This window comes from Eptatretus burgeri, chromosome 9 (genome assembly GCF_056783735.1).
Source record: "Eptatretus burgeri isolate ZD-2024b chromosome 9, Ebu_testis_v1, whole genome shotgun sequence".
Lineage (NCBI taxonomy): Eukaryota > Metazoa > Chordata > Myxini > Myxiniformes > Myxinidae > Eptatretus > Eptatretus burgeri.
Genome location: NC_140969.1, coordinates 63,697,485 through 63,724,637, shown reverse-complemented (window position 1 = coordinate 63,724,637; position 27,153 = coordinate 63,697,485). Strand labels below are relative to the sequence as shown.

At 44.0% G+C, this 27,153-nt stretch overlaps 1 protein-coding gene across 5 annotated transcripts in view; it reads right to left on the bottom strand.

Moving 5' to 3' along the window:
• Positions 1 to 27,153, bottom strand: part of LOC147020212 (glutamate receptor-interacting protein 2-like) — a 588,802-nt gene that overhangs the window by 152,119 nt on the left and 409,530 nt on the right. For all 5 annotated transcript variants that reach the window (XM_085895375.1, XM_085895376.1, XM_085895372.1 and 2 more), the window contains one exon: positions 17,242 to 17,408. In XM_085895375.1, the coding sequence (XP_085751501.1) occupies positions 17,242 to 17,408 (167 nt within the window). The remainder of the gene's footprint in view (positions 1 to 17,241; positions 17,409 to 27,153) is intronic.

Genomic DNA, 27,153 nt, shown 5'->3' with positions numbered 1-27,153 from the left:
GAGGAGATGATCGACAAATCAGCACAGTATGATCGTACATGGGATTTGAACTTGAGATCCCAGGATCATGATGCAAATGCTCAGATGAAAACACTAAACCATTTTACTTGGCACAAAGTAAACATCCATTTCTGGCCTGGTGACTACAAGATTCAAAACTACAGTGCATATACAGCTTAGTGGGATTTGGATGAAACTCGTGTCATGAAATTGGATGTAGACATAAAATAAGAAATAAATTTAATGAGAAACAAACAGATCGCCATATGTGTTGTTTGTTAAATAAAATGTAAACTGGGAAAATGAAAAAGTAAATATCATCATCATAATCATCATCATCATCATAATCATCATGTTTGATAGAAAGTGCTTCAACCAGTGCGATCTTCCGTTACAATTCACTAATTGTTTCAAGTTATTCTTTGATGTCTTTTTATTTTTGTCTTTTAGACCATAATTATAGTAAGCCTGGGACTGGTTCAGCCTGAGCTCTTTGGCAATGCTCTGCAAATTGGAATCTTCTGTGATGAATTATTTCCGTTACTTTATCTAATTTGCAATGTAGCTCTTTACTTGTAATGTGGTCTTTCCAAGATACAGTTAAAACTCTTCTAAAGAATCTTGTACAGCATCCATCCAATTTGTTTTCAAACGTTTTGTACAAGGACCAGGGTTAAGCTCAATATAAAAGGACCGTTTCAACTGTGCTTTAAAATTTTTTATATATTTTTTCCTTTCTGGTTTAATTTTCCATGCTTCCATAGTCCACCCATTTAGTAATTTTTTTGGACATTTTAACAATTCTCGTCCTATCCTACGAATGATTTCATTCTACATTGATTTTATCCATGAGCCGAGATACTTAAAGTCATTTACTCTTTCGAAAATCAGCTCCCTGGATTGTTCAGTACAGTATTTGAGTTTAAGAATATATCTTTCGTCTTTCATTATTCATATGTAATCCATCGTTTGCTGCCTCCATTCTCGACGTTATTTATCAAACATTGAATTTCTTATTGTGTAAAGTTACAAAGAGCAGTGTCTTCTGCAAAATCGAAATCTCGTATTCGCCTTTTTGGATGTATTCTGCTTTTTGATCTTTCAATGATCAAACTGCATTGCATGCCTTGTTCGATGTGGCCTTCCACTGCCCTCTTCATTATATAGTTGAGAACAATGATAGATAAATAAAGATCGAGTGTATAGTCTTGAAGTACTGCCGTTTTATTTCAAACGACTCAGTATCTTGGTCTGGTGATCTCACTAGTGCTGCTGTCTCTCTAGTGCTGAAAAGTAGAAATAGGATGTGAGATATGGGTTAAATGTCAGTACTTGTATCTTTTATTCCATCGTTTGTGTATATCTTTATAAAATGCTCAAAGTATGCCTTTACAAGACACTCAAATTTAACCTTCCATGTGGTTGTCTTAAAAATGTAGCTCGTGTGTTGTAGAAGCATTGAAGGGGTGGATATATATATATATATATATATATATATATATATATATATATATATATATATATGTATATATGGATGAGAAATAAAAAATAAAAAATAAAAAAAACATACCATCACATGTCCATCATTTCACACATGGACAGTGACAGACCAACAAACTATAAAATATGTATTAAGTGTGGTGAGTCATGATTGATTGCGAGCAGTTCAGTTTAGCCCTGCCGCTTAACCAGACCTATTCTGTCCCTCCTTTGACTTTTATGCCACCCCACTGCCTCCCCTGATGATAGGCAGTCAATCAGCCCTGATTTTTTTATTTCTGCTGATGCCAATGTCATGAAAAAAATTGTACAGTGTGACGGGTTTCTCGCTGACTAGTTCCTTGCAGCACGATTTGAATGTTCATGCAGGATATATGTTTGCAGCTTCTCAGAACAGACTGACAAGACCAACTGGCCATGCCGAGATACAAATCCATCCACAAAAATCTGAAAAAGCGAGAGGAAGGTTTCGGGGAAAAATAAATACGCTTAACAAGCCCCTCAGGGATTCCAGGTGGAGATATGCACACCCCTCAACAGGAGTCTAACAATTGACTATGTACCCTCAGGCTTCAAAGTAATTACACATAAAATGGAAACTGTTGAAAGAATTGCAATATATTTAAAGCTCAAGCACAGAAAACTGAACGAGCCTGTTCAAGCAAGAATTTGACATTTTCCATGGTATAAAGAATGTCTCTAACAAGCAGAGAGGTTTGCAGCTTTTTATGACCTCCACAACTGAAGGTGGAAGGAAGAATTTATGTTTTCACCTCTGTCTGCCTGTTTGTTACTTGGTGAAAATATTTGGTGGACACGTTGGGTGTGTGACAAGGTCTAATTGATTCGATTTTGGTGAAGGTCCGAATCCGGATACAAGAATTTCGAAAGTGATTTTTCACCATTGAGAGATGGGGCCAAAAACAATGCATAGCATAATCTCAAAACGTTGTGGACGAGTTATGACAAAACTCGGTGGATGAGTTGGTTAGGTGACAAGAACAAGCCGATTCAGTTTTGGTTTAGGTCCAGATTCAGATCCGACCTATCAGTGCCATACAAAATGTAAACTATTCAGCCTGGCAGAGTTATGTCCTCTACCGAGTGCCGTTCCATTTTGCCAAGTTGTCACTCTATGAGTGATTTTCATTTGTTTGTCTGTCTGTTTGTTCGCAGGATATCTCAAAAAGTTGCGAGACGGAATTGGATGAAACTCGGTGGACAGGTTGGATGTGTGACTAGGATGAACCGATTCGATTTTGGTGAGGATCCGGATCCAGATACAGACCTGAGAATTTTTAAAGTGATTCTTCACCTTTGAGAGATGGGGCTAAACCGATATATAGCACGATATCTCAAAATGTTATGGACAGATTCGGACTAAAATTGGTTTACTTGTTGGGAATGTGACAAGGACGAATTGATTCGATTTTGGTGAAGACCCGAATACAGATCCGGAAACACGAATTTTTTTAAAAATCCTAAAGTGATTCTTCACCATTGAGGGATAGAGCCAAAAACGATACATAGCATGATATCTCAAAAATGTATTGGGCCCGATATGTTCTTATGAATCAGGCGTTGTGTGGCAGAGGTATGTTCTCTACCCAGTGCCCTTCCAGTTATTACTGCTTTTTTATTTACATCGATCCAAGGCTTGTACATTAACCACGTGGAAGGAGAAAGACAAAGGACAGATACATGTGGGATTTGAACTTGACTTTAAAACATGACGAGCCCCAATGGTGTAATGGTTAGAACATCTGCTCGAAGTCTGGGAGGTTGGTGGTTTGAACCTCAACCAAAGTCATACCGACTGGTTATCTCAGGGGAGAGACGGCCGGTTATCTCAGGGGAGAGATGGCTGGTATTCTCAGGGGAGAGATGGCTGGTTATGTCAGGGGAGAGACGGCTGGTTATCTCAGGGGAGAGAAGGCTGGTTATCTCAGGGGAGAGACGGCTGGTTATGTAAGGGGAGAGACGGCTGGTTATATCAGGGGAGAGACGGCTGGTTATCTCAGGGGAGAGACGAGTGGTTATCTCAGGGGAGAGACGAATGGTTATCTCAGGGGAGAGACGGCTGGTTATATCAGGGGAGAGACGGCTGGTTATCTCAGGGGAGAGACGAGTGGTTATCTCAGGGGAGAGACGGCTGGTTATATCAGGGGAGAGACGGCTGGTTATCTCAGGGGAGAGATGAGTGGTTATCTCAGGGGAGAGACGAGTGGTTATCTCAGGGGAGAGATGGCTGGTTATGTAAGGGGAGAGATGGCTGGTTATCTCAGGGGAGAGACAGCTGGTTCTCTCAGGGGAGAGACGGCTGGTTCTCTCAGGGGAGAGACGGCTGGTTCTCTCAGGGGAGAGACGGCTGGTTATCTCAGGGGAGAGACGAATGGTTATCTCAGGGGAGAGACGGCTGGTTATATCAGGGGAGAGACGGCTGGTTATCTCAGGGGAGAGACGAGTGGTTATCTCAGGGGAGAGACGAGTGGTTATCTCAGGGGAGAGACGAATGGTTATCTCAGGGGAGAGACGGCTGGTTATATCAGGGGAGAGACGGCTGGTTATCTCAGGGGAGAGACGAGTGGTTATCTCAGGGGAGAGACGGCTGGTTATATCAGGGGAGAGACGGCTGGTTATCTCAGGGGAGAAACGAGTGGTTATCTCAGGGGAGAGACGGCTGGTTATATCAGGGGAGAGACGGCTGGTTATCTCAGGGGAGAGACGGCTGGTTATCTCAGGGGAGAGACGGCTGGTTATCTCAGGGGAGAGACGTGTGGTTATCTCAGGGGAGAGACGAGTGGTTATCTCAGGGGAGAGACGGCTGGTATTCTCAGGGGAGAGACGGCTGGTTCTCTCAGGGGAGCGATGGCTGGTTCTCTCAGGGGAGAGACGGCTGGTTCTCTCAGGGGAGAGAGGGCTGGTTCTCTCAGGGGAGAGACGGCTGGTTCTCTCAGGGGAGAGACAGCTGGTTCTCTCAGGGGAGAGACGGCTGGTTCTCTCAGGGGAGAGACGGCTGGTTCTCTCAGGGGAGAGACGAGTGGTTCTCTCAGGGGAGAGACGGCTGGTTCTCTCAGGGGAGAGACGGCTGGTTATCTCAGGGGAGAGACGAGTGGTTATCTCAGGGGAGAGACGGCTGGTTCTCTCAGGGGAGAGATGGCTGGTTCTCTCAGGGGAGAGACGGCTGGTTCTCTCAGGGGAGAGATGGCTGGTTCTCTCGGGGGAGAGACGGCTGGTTCTCTCAGGGGAGAGATGGCTGGTTCTCCCGGGGGAGAGACGGCTGGTTCTCTCAGGGGAGAGATGGCTGGTTCTCTCAGGGGAGAGACGGCTGGTTCTCTCAGGGGAGAGATGGCTGGTTCTCTCGGGGGAGAGATGGCTGGTTCTCTCGGGGGAGAGATGGCTGGTTCTCTCAGGGGAGAGATGGCTGGTTCTCCCGGGGGAGAGACGGCTGGTTCTCTCAGGGGAGAGACGGCTGGTTCTCTCAGGGGAGAGACGGCTGGTTCTCTCAGGGGAGAGACGGCTGGTTCTCTCAGGGGAGAGACGGCTGGTTCTCTCAGGGGAGAGACGAGTGGTTCTCTCAGGGGAGAGACGGCTGGTTCTCTCAGGGGAGAGACGGCTGGTTATCTCAGGGGAGAGACGAGTGGTTATCTCAGGGGAGAGACGGCTGGTTCTCTCAGGGGAGAGATGGCTGGTTCTCTCAGGGGAGAGACGGCTGGTTCTCTCAGGGGAGAGATGGCTGGTTCTCTCAGGGGAGAGACGGCTGGTTCTCTCAGGGGAGAGATGGCTGGTTCTCTCGGGGGAGAGATGGCTGGTTCTCTCGGGGGAGAGATGGCTGGTTCTCTCAGGGGAGAGATGACTGGTTCTCCCGGGGGAGAGACGGCTGGTTCTCTCAGGGGAGAGACGGCTGGTTCTCTCAGGGGAGAGACGGCTGGTTCTCTCAGGGGAGAGACGGCTGGTTCTCTCAGGGGAGAGACGGCTGGTTCTCTCAGGGGAGAGACGAGTGGTTCTCTCAGGGGAGAGACGGCTGGTTCTCTCAGGGGAGAGACGGCTGGTTATCTCAGGGGAGAGACGAGTGGTTATCTCAGGGGAGAGACGGCTGGTTCTCTCAGGGGAGAGATGGCTGGTTCTCTCAGGGGAGAGACGGCTGGTTCTCTCAGGGGAGAGATGGCTGGTTCTCTCAGGGGAGAGACGGCTGGTTCTCTCAGGGGAGAGATGGCTGGTTCTCTCGGGGGAGAGACGGCTGGTTCTCTCAGGGGAGAGATGGCTGGTTCTCCCGGGGGAGAGACGGCTGGTTCTCTCAGGGGAGAGATGGCTGGTTCTCTCAGGGGAGAGACGGCTGGTTCTCTCAGGGGAGAGATGGCTGGTTCTCTCAGGGGAGAGATGGCTGGTTCTCTCGGGGGAGAGATGGCTGGTTCTCTCGGGGGAGAGATGGCTGGTTCTCTCAGGGGAGAGACGGCTGGTTCTCTCAGGGGAGAGATGGCTGGTTCTCTCAGGGGAGAGATGGCTGGTTCTCTCAGGGGAGAGACGGCTGGTTCTCTCAGGGGAGAGACGGCTGGTTCTCTCAGGGGAGAGATGGCTGGTTCTCTCAGGGGAGAGATGGCTGGTTCTCTCGGGGGAGAGATGGCTGGTTCTCTCAGGGGAGAGACGGCTGGTTCTCTCAGGGGTCTCTGCCGACTTTCTTAAAGTTTCCGATCATCATTTGTCCCGTTTTAACTGTTTATTTTCTCACTGACATGTTACTGTGTGTTCCTAGTTTGGTTTTGCTTCAAAAATCGTGTTATTCTGTGAGTTTTCGTCGACCTTGTCTTACCGGACTCCTTGAGGCCTACTCATCCTTCCTGTCGAGGTGTACGATCGTTTTATTTGTATTCTCTCCCTAATTACCATCAATTCCTATTTTCCCTACTTTTCCCAATGTAGGCCATTGATCCCTCCCAACAACACACTCTGTTTCTTATCTTAAATTAAAAAACAAACAAAAATAACAACTCTTTCTGACTCCATACCCATGAGTACCGATTCTTCTTCTTCTTCTTCTTCTTCTTCTTCTTCTTCTTCTTCTTCTTCTTCTTCTTCTTCTTCTTCTTCTTCTTCTTCTTCTTCTTCTTCTTCTTCTTCTTCTTCTTCTTCTTCTTCTTCTTCACCATCTTTCTTCTATTCGGGCTGACCCACTCTCACCATTACCTTCACGATTTCTTCCTACAACCTCCCATTCTCCAATCTTTTCTAATCTTCAAAAATCCATGAAAAAATAATAATTTTCCTTGTATCCTTCCGAACTATACACCTCCTGAAACCACGTGTCTCTCCACCCACTTCCTGTTACTTTTCCTTGATCTATCAGCTTTACTCTGCATTTACCATTCCAAATTCACCATTCACCTCCACAATTTTACTTCAACCTTTCCTTTTCCGAATCTTATGCAATCCTGATTTTAAAAAGATAAAAATAAAAGTAAATAAATTAACTTTTACCAAAACACCTCCGGTAACCATGTTGTTCTCTCACCCTCTGCACCAAAAGCCTCGTCCCCTCCCTCTTCATTATAAGTCTGGACCTCAAATATCCGGGGCCTTATCTTAAACCTGACAGATCTTTCCATACAGGTTGCAACTGACAAACCAGACATAATCTGTCTAACAGAAACTTTCCCACCTCAAGACATCTCTGACTTCCTACGATCTCTCTCTGGTTATCCCTCCTCCGGTATGACAGACCTGAGCCTAATCCTGGTGGAGGAATTGCTGTCTTCATCAAAGACTCTATTCCTCACTCTCCATGCACTGCCCTCACTCCCCCACACCCTCAAGAATACCTCTGGCTACGGCTTCCCCTCCACTCCCACCTCATGTTTACATGTGTGCTGTACCATCCACCAAACAGTGATGACTCTATTTACACCTCACTTTCCGAAAACATGGACCTTATTCTATCCTCGCATGCGAACTCTCTCTTCCTCAAATGTGGCGATTTCAATTGTCATCACGCCAGTTGGCTGGGTGCGGCTGTACCTCTCTCACCTGCCATGGCATTTCAGCAAATGACTTCTGCGACTCATTGAGACTGACTCAATCAATAAACTTCCCAACCCGGATCTCAACCAATGGTTCTCCATCTCTTCTGGATCTGATTTTGACAAATTTCCCTGAAAATATCTGCTGTTCTTCCTCCACTCCATTCGGTTCTTCTGACCACATGCTTGTCAAAGTGAACATCTCTCTGGCTGTTATTAGAGAACCACCTCAGTGCCATCAAGTCTGGCATTTCATTCAGGCTGACTGGCAGGGTCTCCAAGCAGCCATCAAACTTCTGGACTGCTCTCCCATCTCGACTTTCTGCAACATCACCTCATCCTGGGAATTCCTTCAAAGGAACTTGCTCTCTCTCATGTACAGATATATTCCCTCTCATCTTCAGTTGTCCTACCCTTCCTCCCGCCCATAGTTCACTGAAGCTTGTGGCAAGGCAGTTGTCCTGAAACAACTTGCATTTGATTCATGGAAAGCAAACGAAACTGAGGATAATCTCAGTTCCTTCTACAAATATCAGAACCAGTGTGTATCTCCCCTCAGGAAAGCCAGAAAACAACATCTTTCTAAGCTCAAGTCTGAACTTTCAAACCTCTCTCCCTCCTCCACATCCTGGTGGCATCGAATCAAATCTGTTTCTGGTGTATGTTCCCCCTCCATGTCCTCCCTTACCTCAAATGGCCCCACTGCTAATACCGAACGTGAAAAGGCTGAATGCCTAAATTCGATGTTTGCCTAAAAATCTTGTGTCTGAAACCCTTCACTTTCTGTACCCACCTTACCCAGTCACAACCAACTGTTCCTAGACTCTGTGTCCTTTAATTCTGACAAAGTGGAGAGTTTGCTATTAAACCTCGACACAGATTATGCATCCGGTTCAGACGGCAACAGCCCACTTGTGCTAAAAACCTGCTCCTCTGCTCTTGCTCACCCTCTTTGTTCTATTCACACTCTCATTTGCTCAAGGTCATCTGCCATCTGCTTGGAAATCAGCAAACATAAACATACCGCCCTGCATAAAAAAGGTACAAAAACAGATCCCTGCAACGACAGACCAAGCAGCCTTCTCCCAATCATCAGCAAGGTTATGGAATCCATCATCGCTTCAGACATTAAATCCTTCCTCTTCTCCAATGGCTTGATTTCTGATCATCAATTTGGTTTCAGACCAGGTCACTCTACCATGGATATTCTGCTTCAGCTCTCCCAACAATGGATGGAGGTACTCAATACCAGACATGAAATCAGAGCCATATCCTTAGACATATCGTGTGCCTTTGACATGGTCTGGCACACTGTCCTGGTCACCAAACTCTCTTGCAACGGTATCAAAGGCCATCTCCACTCATGGCTCGCAGACTTCCTCTCCTGTCGCAGTCAACGTGTGGCCCTAAATTGAGTTCTCTCATCCCCTTTTCTTGCCAAGGCTGGAGTTCCTCAAGGCAGTGTTCTGGGCCCTGTTCTTTTTCTGGTTTTCATCAATGATCTCTCCGACTCTCTGGAAAATCCTCTATATCTCCTTGCTGATGACTCCACCCTCTACCGTACCATCTGTCATCCCTCAAACCTGCAAGCCATAGCTTCTTCACTCTCTGCAGATCTGGATAAAATCACAAACTGGTCAAACACGTGGAACATGTCTTTCAATCCAGACAAATCTCACACTCTCACAATGTCTCTCCAAAAGGACCATTTTGAACCCCCCCCCACCCTGTCCCACCTATTTTCTCAACAATCCTCTGGAAAAAGTCCTTTCATTCAAGCTTCTGGGTCTCACTATCTGCCATGATCTTTTCTGGGAAAGCCACATTTCCAACCTGGCCTCGAAAGCCAGTTGCCGATTGGGAATCCTCCATCGTGCAAAGTACTTCCTCGGCCCACCTGTGCTCCTGAACACATACAAAGCTTTCGTCAGCAGCCTGATGGAGTACTGCTCTCCCCTCTGGGCTGGTGCTCCTGCCTCTCAGCTTTCTCGGCTTCACACTGTGGAAACCAAGGCATTTAGGATCATTGGTATCTCCAGCGATGAGGCTGACACTTTGGGTCTCTCACTTTCTCACCGCAGGCAGGTCGGTGGTCTTTCTGTCTTCTACTGTCTCCTCTCCCGTCTCACCCCCCTGCTCTGTCTGCGATATATCACCACCATATTTCTGCAGGACACTCAAGGTCCGCCAACAACCCCCTTCTGGTAACACTACCAAAATCACGAATCACTGCTCACCTTCACTCTTTAATTCCTCTTTTTTCCAGCTTTGCAATAAACTCCCACATTCTTCAATATGCCTAATGTTGGCTTAATGGTTAGGGTGTCGGGCTTTAGCTCCAAGGTTAAAATCCCGCTCCTAGGTAAAAGTCCTGAGTTAAAATCCCGCTCAGCTGTTGAATTAACACCAGGTGGGGTTAACTCGGCCTGTCATCCTCTGAGGTCAGCAAAATTAGTGCCAGCATGCTGGTATACTGTGTCGGAGTGGTGACCCATCCAGGATTGTGCCCAATAGCCAAGCAGACTGCTTAAGCAGCACCAACGTTCTGCACAGTGTGGTCCCAATCTCCTCCTGCTCTCTTCAATCCCATTCTTCCCTCCAGGCCTTCAAAACAGCAGTTCACCACCACGTCTTATCTTCCCCCATCCGAAACTTCGATCTTTTCTACCCCTGTTAATCCACCCCAAACCCACCTCCTTTAATTTCCCTGCTTTCCTTCCTGAAAGCCCCTGAAATGTCCATCTTGTATACCCCGTGTTTCCCGTCCCATCCCTCTCCCTTCCACAGATCTCCTAATGTGTCTGTTCCCCACTGTTTTGTCCTTCCCTCTACCGCCTCTCTTGTCTCCTGCCCCCCCCCCCTTGTTGTGCGTTGTGTGTTAGCTCTCATATGAGCCTCGTCAATGTATATTAAAAACATACCCATCAGAGATGGGGAATCCCCTGCCATTGAAAAAGGTCATACATATTCCAGATAATGAGGGAGGTGAATTGGAAACAAGACACCATTTGGTCATCATGTCTTTCGAGCTATACAGCAAAAAGTTTAAATTGGACCACAAAGATATTGTTTATGGTGTGCTTAGCATAGGAGTACATACATGGTATCGACTGTTATAAAAATAAGTTAAGAATTGTGTCTTAAGGCCCGGTCACACCTTGACGTTTTAGCCAACGTATGCCGATTTTTGAATTTTTTTTCTAAAACGCTGGCACACGTTGAATACGTTATGGGTAAGTTTTGATAACATTGAGAGCACGCTGGCATACGTGGTAGTACGTTGCCATACGTTGTTGTACGTTGGCTTTAAACGTTGTACTTTTCGGTTGTCCTCAAATTTTTTCATGCTTGAAATTTCACGACGTATGCCGGCGTATGACTCACACGTTCCGCTACGCTGGCCACAAGTTGTAGGCACGGTCTGCGATCGTTGACAGACGTCAACACATGCTACTTGTAAGTTAATCATAAGTTGAGACACGCCGAGGTAATGTTTAAAGTACCCGAAACTTATTTCTAACCTATGATTAACGTGTTGTTGGCACGTTACGCGATCGTTGCCACACGTCGACAGACGTTACTTTTAAGTTACTCATAGGCTGAAAGACGTCGGTATAATGGATCGTCCTTGCGTCAGCGTCCACGGCCACGGCCAGGACACTTATTTGCAGCATTCTTCAAACTTTTCTTCGGCATGACGAGGATGTTCACACTTCGATGTCTAGCTTGGCTATGATTCCAATTGTCCATCGGCAGCGTCTATTTAAAACAGTCGAGTTTGAGCGTTTTAACACGTTCAGAAGAAACGTTTCAAATTTCCAAACCCCAGCGTCAAAAAACAAACAAAAAAACAAAAAACAAAGGCGAGTGACAGCAATTTAAATTGTTCATTGTAAACAATGAAAATAGCTGAGTGGTACCGTTTTAAAGTCGTTGAGTGTAAAAAAATCCAATTGTTGAGCGCAAGCGTCTACTTTCAATAGTGGAGATGCAGCCATTTAAATCGTTGAGTGGCAGCCTATGAACCTACCCGTGGGCACGCGGACGCAAGGAGGATCCATCATAACCCACACCCTCCCCCTCACACCCACCTACTACTGCCAACATGAACAAACTACTACTAATACTAATACTAATACTGATACTGATACTGATACTGTTACTGCTGACATGGACATCGACTCAAAGAGGACTCGAAAACACTGTTGGGTTCCCCTTTTATGAGCAGCATTTTTATATACCAATTCCCAAAACCGCTGGGAACACGTCTTGATATGGCAGTTGTAAGCGAGAAACATTCTTTTTTTTTTGTCGACCGGAAGACGTCATTGGAATACGTCTACATACGTCGATGTGTGTTGGGACTACGTAAAGAATTGGTTCAAAGCACGTCAAACATAAGTTAGAAATAAGTTTCGCGTAAAAAAGACATTACCGCGACGTGTTTCGACTTATGAGTAGCTTATAAGTAGCCTTTGTGGACGTGTGTAAGCGTCCACATATTGTGTGTAAAACTTATCCCCATCGCATGCGGAACGTGTGTCATACGCCGAGTACGTCGTAAAATTTTGAACATGTTCAAAATTTCTTGACGTACTCTACTTACTACGACGTATGATAGCGTGCTTTAGCGTTCTACTCGCGCATACCAAACTTACCCATACCGTATTCGACGTGCCCCAACGTTTTAGACACACTTTTTGTTACGTCGGCATACGCTGGCAAGATCGCCAAGGTGTGACCGCGATTTTGACCCTTCCATTTCTACGGCAGTTATGATTCGAATCGTTGTGCATCAGCCTTTTAATAGGCTACGCCACGACATCGTCGGCGATGCGTGCAACGCGCTATGCCTGAGTTAGACTATCGTTGGGCATCGGTTGTGTAGGCCGACAACAGGTTCAGCATTCATTGGTATAAGTTATCTATAACACAACGAAACGTTCTGTGTCCGTTACCAATGCGTTATACATAAGACCAAGTCGCTATGAATACGTCCGAATCTTTAAAAAAAAACATCAAAAGTTCAACGTCAGCCAGCGTTTTACATACATTTTAATACGTTGCCATCGCTGGCTAAAACGTCAAGGTGTGACCGGGCCTTTACCAGCAGCATACAGCAGGAGGTGCGATGATATGGTGATGACTGGGAATGATCTTGTAGTGCTTTCTGGAGGTGCGATGATTGGGAATGATGTTGTAGTGCTTTCAGGAGGTGTGATGATATGGTGATGATTGGGAATTATTTTGTAGTGCTTCACAGGTCTGTTGTAATGTTGGTTAGGATGCACATGTTGTTCAATTGATTTTCAGAACAAAAATGTTCATCTATCTATAATTCCAGCAATCTCTGTGTGTGTGTCTGTCTGTATGTGTGTCTGTGTGTCTGTCTGCGACCGCTGTTTCTCGACATTGGTAGACATTTGACCGCTTGGTAGACATTTGTGAATACATTTACAGAGGGGCGAGAGAGGAGGGAGAGAGAGGGGGGAGAGAGGGGCGAGAGGGGGGGAGAGGGGGGAGAGAGGGGGGAGAGAGGGGTGGCAAGAGAAGGAGGTGAGAGAGGGGGCGAGAGAGGGGGCGAGAGAGGGGAGGGAGAGAGAGGGGCATCACAATTCAAGAGAGGGGGAGAGAAGAGGAGGTGAGAGAGGGGACGGGAGAGGGGTGAGAGTGGGGACGAGAGAGAGGGCGAGAGAGGAGGGGCAAGACTATGGGGGGAGAGGGGGGGCAAGAGAGGGAGAGAGAGGGGTGAGAGAGGGGGGGCGAGAGAGAGGAGGCATCACAATTCTTCTTCTTCTTCGTTTGATATGACGTCACAATTGACGCTGGGGACCTGAGTATGTTTCCCAGGTGTTTCCCAAGTTATCGCCATTTATGATACGGTTGGTCTGATCTAATTGAAACAATGCCCCAATCCAGTCATCGTTTACGAGAGCGAAGGAACGAAGCTGCACATACTGGCATGCACCTATGGTCACGCACTAGTAACTTCAATAGCAACAGTCTTACAGCTTTATATAGTGATAGCGATAACGTCGTTTTTCTCAACATGGCTGCCTGGTGGCCATAATGGATGTCCGAGCGGGCCGAAACCATGTTGGAAAAAGTTCCCCAGGGGTGAGGATCGTAGTAATCAAAAATAATTGAAATCAGTTAAGCGGTTTTCCATTTATTACAAAAAACATTTTTTTCAAGATGGCCGCCCCAGTCGGCCATCTTGGATCCGGCCACGCCCAAAATCAATAGGGTTCTTCCTTTTCAGGTGCTACATGTGTGACCCAAATTTCAAATCGATATGGCGAACAGTTTATGAGTTATCACACTCACAGCAATAAATGTTGACGCCCAGCCAGCCGGACGGACGGATGGACGGACGGACAGCCGGACGGACGACCCGGGTGACAACAATATCCCCCTTCCGCCACGCGGCGGGGGATAAAAAGGATAGAGTTTGGACAAACAATCATTGGTTGAAATAATAGCACAGGCCTTGTTTGATGGGTGTAATGGCTTTCTCTTGCATTGAAGTTCTTTGTAAAGGAACTAATATTATTATTGTTGTTGTTATTATTGTTGTTATTATGATGATTATTATCCAGTGATTCAGAAGAGAATGCCAAATAGGCAAACCAATTGCCATTGTGATGAAACTTTGCTAATGTTATCATTATAACTTTTACCCCCTTTTTTCAGCAATTGAGGTGCAAATATGAGCAGAAACTTAAAGGTAAAATAAAGAACATGGAAGCCATTTTCAACCTGCACCTGTATGGAGTAAAAATATCATTCACAGAGTTGGGCTTTGTTCTGTCTGACAGTCACTAACCATCTGTTTTCTTTCACGTCCATCTTTTCGGTTTTATGATCATCGTTTTTGGTTATATTTTTGAGTCCCTGGAAAATATCCTTCTGGGGCCAAAGCTGCAGCACTGGTTTTCCTCTTATCAAGTACTCTTCTGAAACATCACTTATTGAGTGATATTTCAGAAGAAAGACAATGCAAATGAAATGTGGAGTGATTTTCAGAAATGGCGAAACCATTTACTAAGCAATGTATAGTATGCAAAGAAAATGTGAATACATACAGTACGTATCCACTGTATAGTGTTCACAGAAGGTTGTACACAGCAATATGTACATCCAATGTATAGTATTCATATATCCTATGTGACCATTGTCCACCCGTTGCGTTCTCCCCTACCTCTCATCGTTAACCGCATCCCTTGTTTGGCCATCTCCATCTGTTTTCTCCCTTAGCACTGCATTTGGCATTTCCCCCTTCTCCTTCTGGTGTTCCTTTTGTTATGTTGCAGTTCTGTGATCTAGCTCTTCCATGAGCCTTGATTATGTATACAAAAAATAAAAGAAAAAACTCTATATTCCAGGCATGCTCTCGAGATGGCAACACTTAATGAAAATGCATTAATTACACATTATTTCACATCCTTTGTGCTGATTAAGCAAACCCTGTTTGTCACTTTCTCTTTCCAAAGCTTTTTCTCCTCCATCCTCCAAACAAACCTTTAAGTAATTCTGATGCTAATATTAAAGAGTCCACATTGACTTTTACATTTATTTTCTCCATTATGGAAGGACTCCTGAGGAACTTGTACAAGGACTACATAAAAAAACATGGATCTCAAAAGGTATGAGGATACCTTTCCGAGGTTAAAAACAGACAAATCAACGCAAGTTTTTGACATTTCAATTTGAGGTCACAATATTAGGAGACAAGTGTTCAGTTTAAAACTTCAGAGTGGCCTACGTGTTTTGTAACCATCAAATGTATTTATTTTAATTAATCCTTTTAAAATGCATTCAGTTTGTGTATGTTGTAATGACATATGTACCTCACTTTCCTGTTTATATTCACAATACAAACTAACCTCATGAACGTAACAACTAGCAAAGGAATATATTTCCCAGCACAGCATAAAATGATATATGAACCATCCTGCATACTACTAAGTACAACTGATATGGGCAATTCCGTGTTTATAGATTATTTCACATGCACATTGGAATGTGGTGCATTTACGAATGCCCTTTTATAAAGAACATTCATGATCACCTAGTTAAAAAAATTGTCCTTTTATATGAATAAAATTGTTTGAAAGACATTAATTCCCTAAAAATTGAAATTTCATGGAAAAGGTACTCAAGTGCCAGAACAATTTTGACAAAATGACTTGGAAATCTGCAAAGGTGTTGTAGATATCATTACATTATCCAGAGGAGATGACATATTTCTGTGCAGAAAACATCATTCAAATGAAAAAGTGAATTTACAAAGTCTTTGCAAATACCTCGCACTATATACTTCAAGATTGCTATTATATGATTGATATAAGTACTTTCTCTGCTCGGCAATTCAATTTACACACGTGCCAATAGAAATGTAGGAAACTACAAAATAGAATTTTCTTTGAATGTGTGGATAGATATGCCTCTGCCCATGTGAGATGTCAATCCACTGTTACATTTAATCTCAATTAAAGGTCACATGAAAAATTAAAGGTCACATGAGAGACAGTGCGAGAGAGAAAAGGGAGCGAAGTGGAAGAGAGATGTTTCAGAAACATCAGATGTTTCTGACGAGTTATGATCTGCAAAATTATTTTTAAAGGACACATGACCTTTGTTTGACCTGTTGAACCCAAAATATAATCGGTTCATCTTTATATCACAGTTATCCTCACACTTAAAAAAAAAAAACAGGGGGATATTGTAATCGGCTCCATCTGTCTATCTGTCCGTCCATCTGTGCGTCTGTCCATCTGTGACACTATTTCCTCCTAAACGGCAGAAATTCGCCAAACTTGGGAGTTGTGATCACCACATAGAAATAAGAAGTAAGAGCAGTGACTTTCTTGGCCCCGCCCTCCTGGGCGGAGTCAAAAGGTTAAATACCGAAAATGCAATTACGGGCACATTTTAAAAATATTTTAAAATTAACCTTTGTATATACAATCAACATTGGGGAACACATGAAATATGTAACGAATTTTTGGATTTGACCCCTGGTTCATGCCCCAGAAGGTGGGGACTTAGGGTCACAGGGCTAAAAATGGGGGGAAAAACTTTTAACTCAAAATTTGATATTGGCTCATTCCTGGTGGAATTTTTTGACATCTTTCAACTTTGCTTTAGGTGGGAAGTGTGGCTATTGGTGATGGCACGCTTTATGTAAAATGGCTAATGGAAACAACAAAGGGTTAGTGAAGTAAATTTGTGCAGCTAACATTTTCAGGGTTGGCTGGATAGCCTAGAGGTATCTACACTCCAACCTGGGTTTGAATCTTGACCCAGCTCTAAACTATCATCCTAGTGCGAAGCAGACAGGGCAATTCATCAATATGTGAGCTGTTTCCTTGGTTGGAGGTAAACCTGGGTATCCCGCCTGCTAACATTAGTTAATAGACGCTAAATATCCTACGGTGTCCTTCGGGAAGAGTTAGGTGAGTTATCGCCGGCATGTAGAACAAATTACAAATTCCGATCATCTTCATTAGAATGTCAGGCTTGGACAGTCATTTCATGAAATACTTGGCCCGAACATGTTCCCTGGTGGATCCCACAAAAAAGATGAGAGTAGTTGGGGTCATTAAAGTAGTAGTAGTAGTAGTAGTAGTTGTTGTCACCATTATCATTTTCTATAAGATTGTGGTAATAATCAGATTAGTGTAAAAGCAAGCAAATGCTAAAGGATCAACCAGGTGATGCCTACCTTGAGCAGGAGTTGGTGTATCACTGTGCCACAAGTTTTTGCGGATAGTCAGTCTCACAAAGCCATCCTGACGGTTCAGAGCTTGCATTGCTTCACTCACTGTTGCACCTTCCAGGCTTGCAGCACCGACAGCTAGAAGCTGCACGCCACATTCCAGTGTACCCGTCCTGTACAGGAAACAAAAATGATGGAGGGTGGGGTGGAGGGGGGGGGAGGGGAGGAGATGAGATGCGGTGGATGAGTTACATTACCACCTAAGATATTTGACCATATTCTTTGCCTGGTTTCACTTCACCAAAGGTGGTTCAATCCATGAAAATAAAAGAATGACAACATCTGGTAACTTCTGTGTGAAGTGACATCACAGCTGCACAAAGCATTCAGGGAAGGTAGCACACAAATGTTAAAGCAGTTGTAATTCACATTTTCTATACAATTGGATATGCACACAGCAAAGCACAAGATGGCTGGAATTTGAGCTGAACACCAAAAATGTAGGTTTCAATCCACAAAGCTCAGAAACTCTGTTTCACCCAAATAACACAGCAGCTCATAACAGGGAGCCACACAGTTAGCAGTCAAGCTCAATCCCAAGGTGGTAATCACATGACCATGCTCATGTGCTGCGCCATCTTGCTCGAGATCAGAACATCTTGCTCGACATCAGTACATCTTACTGACGAGAGGACCGGAGCTTAAACTAAGCATGTGGGTTTGCGTCAAATTTTCTGTGTAAGATTATTTTCACACGAAGTTCAACGTCATAATAAAAACTTTCAATTCTTAATCAAATTGATATAAAAAAGATGAAATATGGCCACTTTCAGTCAACTGAGCAAGTACCGTAACGTCGTGAGGAACAGAAAAGTCCTGATGTAAATCCATAAAGTAAATGCAACTATTTTTCATACACGTACATGTATTTATGACTTTGTTTATTTGAAATCTGACACCCAACTTCATCTTTTTCTTTAAAAATAAAAAAATAAAAAAATCGAGTGATGCTGCACCACACCATCTTGCTACGTCAGCTTCTGTTTCACACGTGCAAACAATTTCCTACAACTGCCTGAGCGCTGACATTTGACAAATATTCTGATGAAAAAAACCCCCCAAAACTCCAAAACCAAATTCATCATGCACTTCCCATCCTGACTAAGAGGCACGACATGGTCAGCGATATTACAACATCAAAAACCTGATGTGTATCAACAAATAATCACGTTCACTATTTAGTCATCGCCATTTCACCGAGTCCCTCACCAGTATTAATAAGAATGATAAGGATATTTAAAAAAAAAACAGGGATAACAAGAGTGACAATTGCTTTGCAATACATGTCCTCCACTGATGTAATATTTTCTAAGTCCAAAAAGGGCAGAACTCTGTAAAAAAAAAATTGACAAATCGTCTTGAAACCCAAAATTGTTCTGTAACTTAGGATAATAAAGCCATGTACCAAGTTTCAGTTGAATATGTTGAAGGGTATCGGAAAAAAGTCTTAAAAACCACTGGTGGGACAGACAGGTGGAGAGACAGACGGAGAGCAAACCATGCAGGTGGGCAACTGGGCAGTGAAACTGGTAGGGGATCTAATAAATAGCTACAATGACAATGATGATAACAACGATAATACATCTATCCAAAAATAAAACAAATCTGTCAAACAATAAAGAAGCAAAGACCACTTAAACAAAAAATGGGATTGATACACAGACACAGAATTCCAATGAACAAGCATCCTCTCACTTTGCCCATATCCAAGCCAACGTACTCTGGCTGATGTTTCTGCCAGCTCTCTAAAAGTCCTTTGGACATCTCTCCGAGCAAGCCCAACTGAGTGTGCAACTACACCACATCCAACTACACTGCAAAAAACTCTCTGGACCAAATGAGCTGTTCACATTCTGTATGTAGAATCTCGTGACGCGGTTTCCTTCTTTCACAGGCGAAGTCATGCCCATATTCACAAGGTGAAATCAACTCAACCACAATGATATTTTTCCCTGAGTTTACTTATTATCAACAGATCACGATGGAAGTTGGTCGGAAACTATATCTGGTGGAATAAATGTGTATGCTGATTCTTTCCTTGTAAAAATCTTCATGAAAAGCAAAGACCAGATCAATTGTTTCCCCCTCAAGCCAGAGCACAATTAAACGACCCTGGAGCCGATCCCACTCTATCTATAGTGTCGAGGGCCGAGTTACTTCATGAACACACCTGGAACACAATGTTCATCTCTACTAATAAATGTCAGTGTGTGTGTGTGTGTGTGTGTGTGTGTGTGTGTGTGTGTGTGTGTGTGAGTGTGTGTGTGTGTGTATTAGTGTGTCTCCACCATAACTCCAACACTATAAAACCTAGCAGCCTGAAACTTTGCATGCACACTAAGAAAATTCCAAGGAAGTGCAGAGTGAAAATTGGGTGTTTGGATTAATTAAAACCCCTTTTGAAGATTATAATTAACGGCCTTATTTAATTATATCCTATATCACGTGCATCCTCGGTCATTGCTCTCGATGGGGTGTTGTAAGGCATATCCTAGGTAACATCCATGGGGTCTGATGCCACCATGTTTTTTGGCCTGATTAATCATGCCTTGACTGGGAACAGGCTGCAACTATTTCTTAACGATAATCTTTTTTCACTTTCCTCACTCATATTATCGAATGACTGTTCATCATAGCTAAGAATCGCTGTATACATCGCTTTTGTAAGTGCTATAGTTTTCAAATTAGGAGCTTGGAGTGATTTAATTTGGCAGCTTGGAGCGCATCATATGATACGATTTTCCATGATCTACTCTCACGGACTAATAAAGGAATATCATTAAAATATTATTTCGGTTTTGAAGATAAGATATCGTCCTGACTAAATAAGTGTCAAAATCTGGAGTGAAATCTGATAATTTAAAGAAATAACGAGTCTTATAACGAAGCCGATATACCTATTTACTTTAAGCAAGCAAGACTATGTCCCTCCTTCTCCACACATACATGACAAAAGTATCCGAGGTAACATCCATGCAAATGACAAACCAAAGTAAATAGACACCATGATTTTTAAAGAATTGATTTATTTAACATTTGAAGCACATTTGATCCATTGTAATCCATACACTAGTATTTGGTAGACTTGCCATTTGCAGATTTCAATGCTTTTACTCTTTCAGACATAGAATTAACGAGTTCCAAAATTTTCTCTTGTGGGATTTCTGCCCAGGCTTCATGCAAAAGGTTTCGGAATTCTGCCCTTTGATGTTGGTTTCCTGGAATTTTTCCACACAGCTCGATCCAATATTGCCTAGAGGTGTTCAATGGGATTCATGTCAAGAGACTGACTTGGCCACGGAAGTAAGTCACTTGATCCCATTTCTGTCCTGCCATTCTTTGGTCTTTTTTGCGGTGTGGCATGGAGTTCCATTTTCCATGAACAGAGTGTTGTACTTGACCATCTGACCAGTGGAGAAGACAGGGAGACGGCCATCCTCAAGGACAGAAATGTGTGTCATAGTGTTGATGTTGCCAATACACTCCACAAACTCTGACCGACTAGTGCTCCAGATTTCTCCCCACACCATCACTGAAAAACGACCTTGTTTGACAGTTGGCTGCAATCGGTTCAAAGAAAACTCTTGACTGGGAAATCTCCAGACCCATACGTGCCCACTCTCAGAAAATTGAGCAAATTGGGACTCATCTGAAAAAATTAGTTTGCCAAAACTCCAAGGGTCTGTTGGCCATCTCGTCAGCCCACTTCTTTCTCCTTTGAATGTTGGCTGGTCTAAGACGATGTTTTCTCCTTGCTGCTCTCCCATAGTAGCCCAGTTGATGAAGGTACCACATGTCAACTATTGAGCTAACTTGGACCTCCTCTGCAACATCTGCTGCCTTGCAACGGGGAGTTTTCTCAATGGACCACCTGATAGCTCGAAGACACCTTTCTGAGGGCCCAGATCGACTAGAAAAGGAAGCTGTGGATTCCTTGCCTTCGCTGGTGAATTGCACAATCACCTGATTGACCGTAGAAAGCAGAATGCCAAGGTTCTGAGCTATTTGATGCTGGCTGATCATACCTTTAAAATGGCCAACAATGCGTCCTCTTTGAAAATCGGAAAGTTTGTGTGCTCCCTGGGTTTGAGGCGTAGTTAATTGTCATACAAGAACCAGGAACTCGTTTCTGCAAAGAAATAGTCGAACATTAGGACAAATCACTGAGTAAAACTGCATTATACAGATGAAATGAAGAAATTTATGGTGTCTCTATACTTCTGTCATGTCTCTGTACAGAAGAAAATGTGTAATTTTCAAAGAATGAAACATATTTTTGTGCTGTTTGGAGAAATATATTGAGTGAACAAAAAAATTTGGAACGTGCCAAAATTAACTAGCTTCATCGAGCTATGTGATTTGATGCATTCATTCCTAGACCTCACGCCCTGTCACTCAGAGGGACTGCCTATGCGTTTGCCAGATCTGTGTCTATATTTGCAGGGGTTTCACAAGGTGCTCAACAGGGAATCAAAACAAATCTGGTAAAAAAAAATGGGCGTAAAAAAAAAAGTTATAACGTTTGTGCGCATTCCGAACTGATGTACCATGTGACACATGCACAGATGAGCATGCAAAATGGCAGATTTTCTGAAATGTTTATTTCACGGGCAATTGAACTTTGTGAAGTCTCCAGGGTTGTTCTGCATTATGCAGCAACTCTTTTGTGGATAAAGTCATTTTATTTCATCAATTTATTTTATTTCATTAACTGTTGCATGCAGGGTGAAGACCGGGTTAAAGTTAAAGGGATTTTTGATGGTATGCAGTGATAGCCTTGTCAACCATTCATTATCAACCATTGTATTGGAGTGTTTGCATGATTGCTTAAGCTACTTGACGAGCACCCATTGTCGATAGCGGTACTGCGCGAATCGTCATTCTGAGCGAATCGTTCATTCACTGTGGATGCTTTTGCCGTGCCATGTCATTCAGAGTGAATGGTTCACGCTCCATCACCCTGAGTGAGTGGTTCATGCTCCATCACCCTGAGTGAGTGGTTCATGCTCCGTCACCCAAACGAGTGGTTTGTGCCCCACCGTCCTGAGCAAGTGGTTCATGCTCTGCCATCCTGAGCAAGTGGTTTGTGCTCCATCACCCTGAGCGAGTGGTTTATGCTCCATCACCCTGATCGAGTGGTTTGTGCTCCGTCACACTGATTGAGTGGTTTGTGCTCCATCAACGTGATCGAGTGGTTCGTGCTCCATCATTCTGAGTGAGTTGTTGTAAAATAGCGCCTGATTTCCAAGCCATTTTCCGTGTTAATGATTTATCTAAATTACCGAGCCAATTTTTTTCCACCCATCATACGCAGCTGCTGTTTATAAAGAACAATGTTTGTGAACATATTCCTGAAACGTCGATATAAATGGCACATTGTTTTTCGGTGAAAGCTACTAAAGGTTTCTGGGTTGTATACAGTAGGTACTGCAGTTGGTAATTACACCGACTGCAACCTGCCGATTCCCGAAAAATTGCCAATATCAGCCAAGCACGTGTGTGTGTGTGTGTGTGTGTGTGTGTGTGTGTGTGTGTGTGTGTGTGTGTGTGTGTGTGTGTGTGTGTGTGTGTGTTTTGTTCAAAAAGCATAACATATTCTCTCTGCTAACTCCCCTACCTCTCTCTCTCTGTCCCATCCTTGCTGTACCCTCTCCCAATACAGTTCCGCACCCTCCTCCCACATCTCCTCTCTCATTCTGCCCTCCCCCCTCTCTCCCTCTGTCTGTCTCTGTCTCTGGATATATCTGGACAGTGGTAATGTCTAGACAATTGTGTCTCCGGATGTGTCCAAGTGATGTTTGTCTCCGGCCAACTTGGCTCCGGCCGCATCTGGGCAGTGTTTGTCTCCGGACCCATCCAGGTGGTATTTATGTCTGGACGGGAGTTTTCCTCCAGAATTGTCTGGACAGGAGTTTGTCTCTGGACGGGAGCTTGTCTTCGGACCATGTTTATAGTACGACGGTAGAAAATGGATTTCAGACATTATTTTGTTTCCATCTTCACCGTTATTCTATGTAGAATAATTTTGATGCATGTATCGAATTAAAGTATTTAAAATTAAAATTAAAGGATGAAAAAGTATGAATCAAATTAAATCTCCACCGCACGTCTGCCTTCCCTTCCTCTTACCTCATACTGTCTTCCCTTTCCCTCCCCTCCTCGGTTCCCTCTTCCTCCTCTCTCCCCTCCCTCCTCTCTCCCCTCCCTCCTCTCTCTCCCCTCCCTCCTCTCTCTCCCCTCCCTCCTCTCTCTCCCCCTCCCTCCTCTCTCTCCCCCTCCCTCCTCTCTCTCCCCCTCCCTCCTCTCTCCTTTCCCCTCCACCTCTTCACTCTCTCCGCTCTCTCTCCCCCACCCCTCTCTCCCTCTTCCCCTCTCTTTTTCTCCCTCCCCCCTTTAGTATTACCTTCAGCAATGCGATGGGTGGTATTTGCTAGTATATAAATAAATGTGCTTATGATTATTAAAAATGTACTTCTGCAGTCTGAGAAGCATTCTATGAAGTCTCTTGATCCTATTCATGAGTGGTTTGAGGCCGACAGACGAACAAGGTGGGTGGTCAGTCTCCTCAAAGTGAATCATATCAATGGTGTGAATGTAAACCTCAAATTGGGGACACGTGTATGCAATCGTGAGAAGTTGTGTATCGCATCTCCGCCAAGGTCAGAATTCTTTATGCATAGGCGACAGGTTGCCCGTTCTGCATCAGTGCAGCTCCAAGGCCAAATTGGGATGCACCAAAGTGAAGGGTACCTGTACTCCTCAAGATTGTAATAATGGAGGACAAGCTTGCTGGTAATTGCTTTCTTCAGTGACTCGAAGTTGCATCTCGTCATAGCAGATCATCCAACGTCTCTTTAATTTGAGTTTTCAGTGCTGCTGGTACTCATGTTAGAGGTGTGCTGTGTCAAAATGAGATTTGTCTTCCGGTCATGTGTCGTCGAGTCATATGCAATAAAATACTTACCCGCCTACCGGTCCCACACCATCATTGAAGACTTCTGGATACATCTTGGTTGGACACTCCTTGGTCAATGGTCCATACATCCTGTCAACTATGTCTATCAACATTCTACCAGATTGGAGCTTATTAAACTGAAAATTATCCATGCACTCGACAGGCCTATATGCCCAGGAGTGGGTGGATAATAGTGCTGTTGATGGGTTTACAGTCTAGCTAATATTTGTAGTCACCACGTCCGCCAGAATTGCACACTTGTCCGATGGCAGGGTGTCTGGACCCTCCATACGTGACATCACATGACCAACACTTCAGAACACGACTGTATATTAATGAACGTGCTGCATTACACTCACATGAAGTGAAAAAGACAGCAAAAACGATTATAATAAATTACAGAACAAAAATGTGATGAGCCATTTCACTAACCCCCTCCTTCCTTTCAACAACCATTGCATCTTTTTGGGGCACCACAAATAACACATGAACATGTTGTGAATAATACAACACAACATGAATTCACAGGCATGCTTTTCATACCTGTTGCTTGTTCAAGGAAGTCTAATATTACTATTGTTTACTCAGCACCACAAATAGTCAGGTGTGGAAGCATGCAATGTTAATGAGAGCATGCACATGTTCTTTGCAAAGAACATCCACTCGTCGGACAATGCCATCTTTCATCGAGACAAGGTACAAGCTGATCTTGCATTGTTATGACACTTGCTCTGCTTACCATCTGTGACTAAATCAGGAAACTGGGCGACTGTAAATACCCCCTCCTGGATTCACCCCCTGAGGATTGAGAGCTCTACTGGCCTTGTTACCTTGATGTCAATACAATCATTACCATTGCCAAACGACTCAGTAATGACACAAGCCATCAGTGGCTAAGCTCAGCCGTAAACCTGCCGGGTCACAAAGGCGTTAGACATTACATCTCAAATTACTCTGCCATCAGACGTATTCTTGAATCCTCATTCTTGTTACTTTCATCAACAGAGCAGAACGGGAAACACAAGACACTCCATCAATATATTCAATTGCCTCAAGGCTGCAGCTTTCTGCACTCAACATACTATTTTGCTGAAGCCTACACCGAGTAGGTTACACAAGCAAAACGGTCGGAATGAGACAACATCTAAACATTGTCATGATTGGACTAACAGTACAACACCCCAATCCTTTCTCGACAGTATGTAAACAAGTAATAGTCCCATCTGATTCATTAACTCCTCATGCATTTCGCCTCATTTATCACTCATATCCCATTATCATGCATAAGGAATGGCAGTGGTGCAGGAAGGCACTGTTCAGAACATTAATCACAGTGTGTGCCGTTAATGTCGGCAGCATACTTGACACAGCAATCAGGAACGAGTGAAGTGCCCTTCGTGATTACGTAGAGAGCGGTTGCTTAATCGGCTGCCTTTCATTATAGAACCCCTCAAATAGGAGATGGATGGCTTTGGGCAAATTTCAAGAAGAAATGTCTCAGAAACTTTGTGCACATGTCCACCCGCCTCCGCAGAGTTCGTCATGTGTCGACATCCAGTTGTAGATAATTGCACAGGTTTATTTACAGCCCAGCAAAGGGTATCAGGGGTGGTGGGGATACATAAGGAGGAAAGAAGCAACGACACTAAAACGAGGAACAACGACCCGAAGAGGAACAGAATCAGTACGTATAGAAGAGATCATGGATGTGCATGGAGAGAGCATGGGGTCGTGATTGCAGCACATTTGAAAGACTAAAATGAGGAAGATGAGACAACAGGCACAGGGAGACGATTCCACCATTGGAAGAATTAGTGGATGAATGAAGGCAGGTGGGCACCCGGGCGGAAACTTTGGGAAGATGAGCGGTTGAGAGTCCTTGAAGTATTTGTGTGACCTGAAGTGGAGAGACAGAGAGAGAGAGAGAGAGAGAGAGAGAGAGAGAGAGAGAGAGAGAGAGAGAGAGAGAGAGAGAGAGAGAGAGAGAGAGAGAGAGAGAGAGAGAGAGAGAGAGAGAGAGAGAGAGAGAGAGAGAGAGAGAGAGAGAGAGAGAGAGAGAGAGACAGAGACAGAGAGACAGAGACAGAGACAGAGACAGAGACAGAGACAGAGACAGAGACAGAGACAGAGACAGAGACAGAGACAGAGACAGAGACAGAGACAGACAGAGACATAGGACAGGGTAGTAGAAGCAAGGCCAGATGTAAACTTTATAAAATAGTGAGCCCACCAATTTGCCACTGGTGGAGGAGTGAAAGTTCTTGGAAATCCGTATACTGCCTTGAGGTCCCAATGCTTTTTTTCATAACAAATGAAATGTGGCCTGAGGATAAGTCTGCCCTTTCCTGCTTGTTTAAAAACTCGGTGGACTAGCACTTTACTAGCTGTGTTTATTTCTTCAAAACAATGGATAATTTCAACCTCCTTAACGAAATGGTCTTTTTAAATTTTCTTTTACAAAGAAGTCTCGTACAGCAAACCGAAATTACACTGAGTACTGCTTCACTGATGCTGTAATAAACAAGGCAGAGCAAATCTAGTGTCAGGGAATGTTTCATCCGTAACCTACTGACTTCGAAAGGCCAAGCAAGAGGGAATTCAGATGATATATATTTCATACATTAATCCTTATATTTATTATCATAATTACCTCTGACATGGATGTACTTTTACTGTCACTGTATTAGCTTCTGTAGGCCCTCCAATAAAAATAGGACTGCACATCCTGAAGCACACCTGGACAACACTCAAACCCTCCACAGACCCCTTTAGACCCTGATTTTTTTATGCTGTGAACAAACTTCAGGTACATCATGGGTGATGAAAGATGTGGCCGTTTCGTTGAAATTGTGTGTGTAGTTTCTGAGAAGAGAGTAAATACCTATTTTGGGGGGCTCAAACCC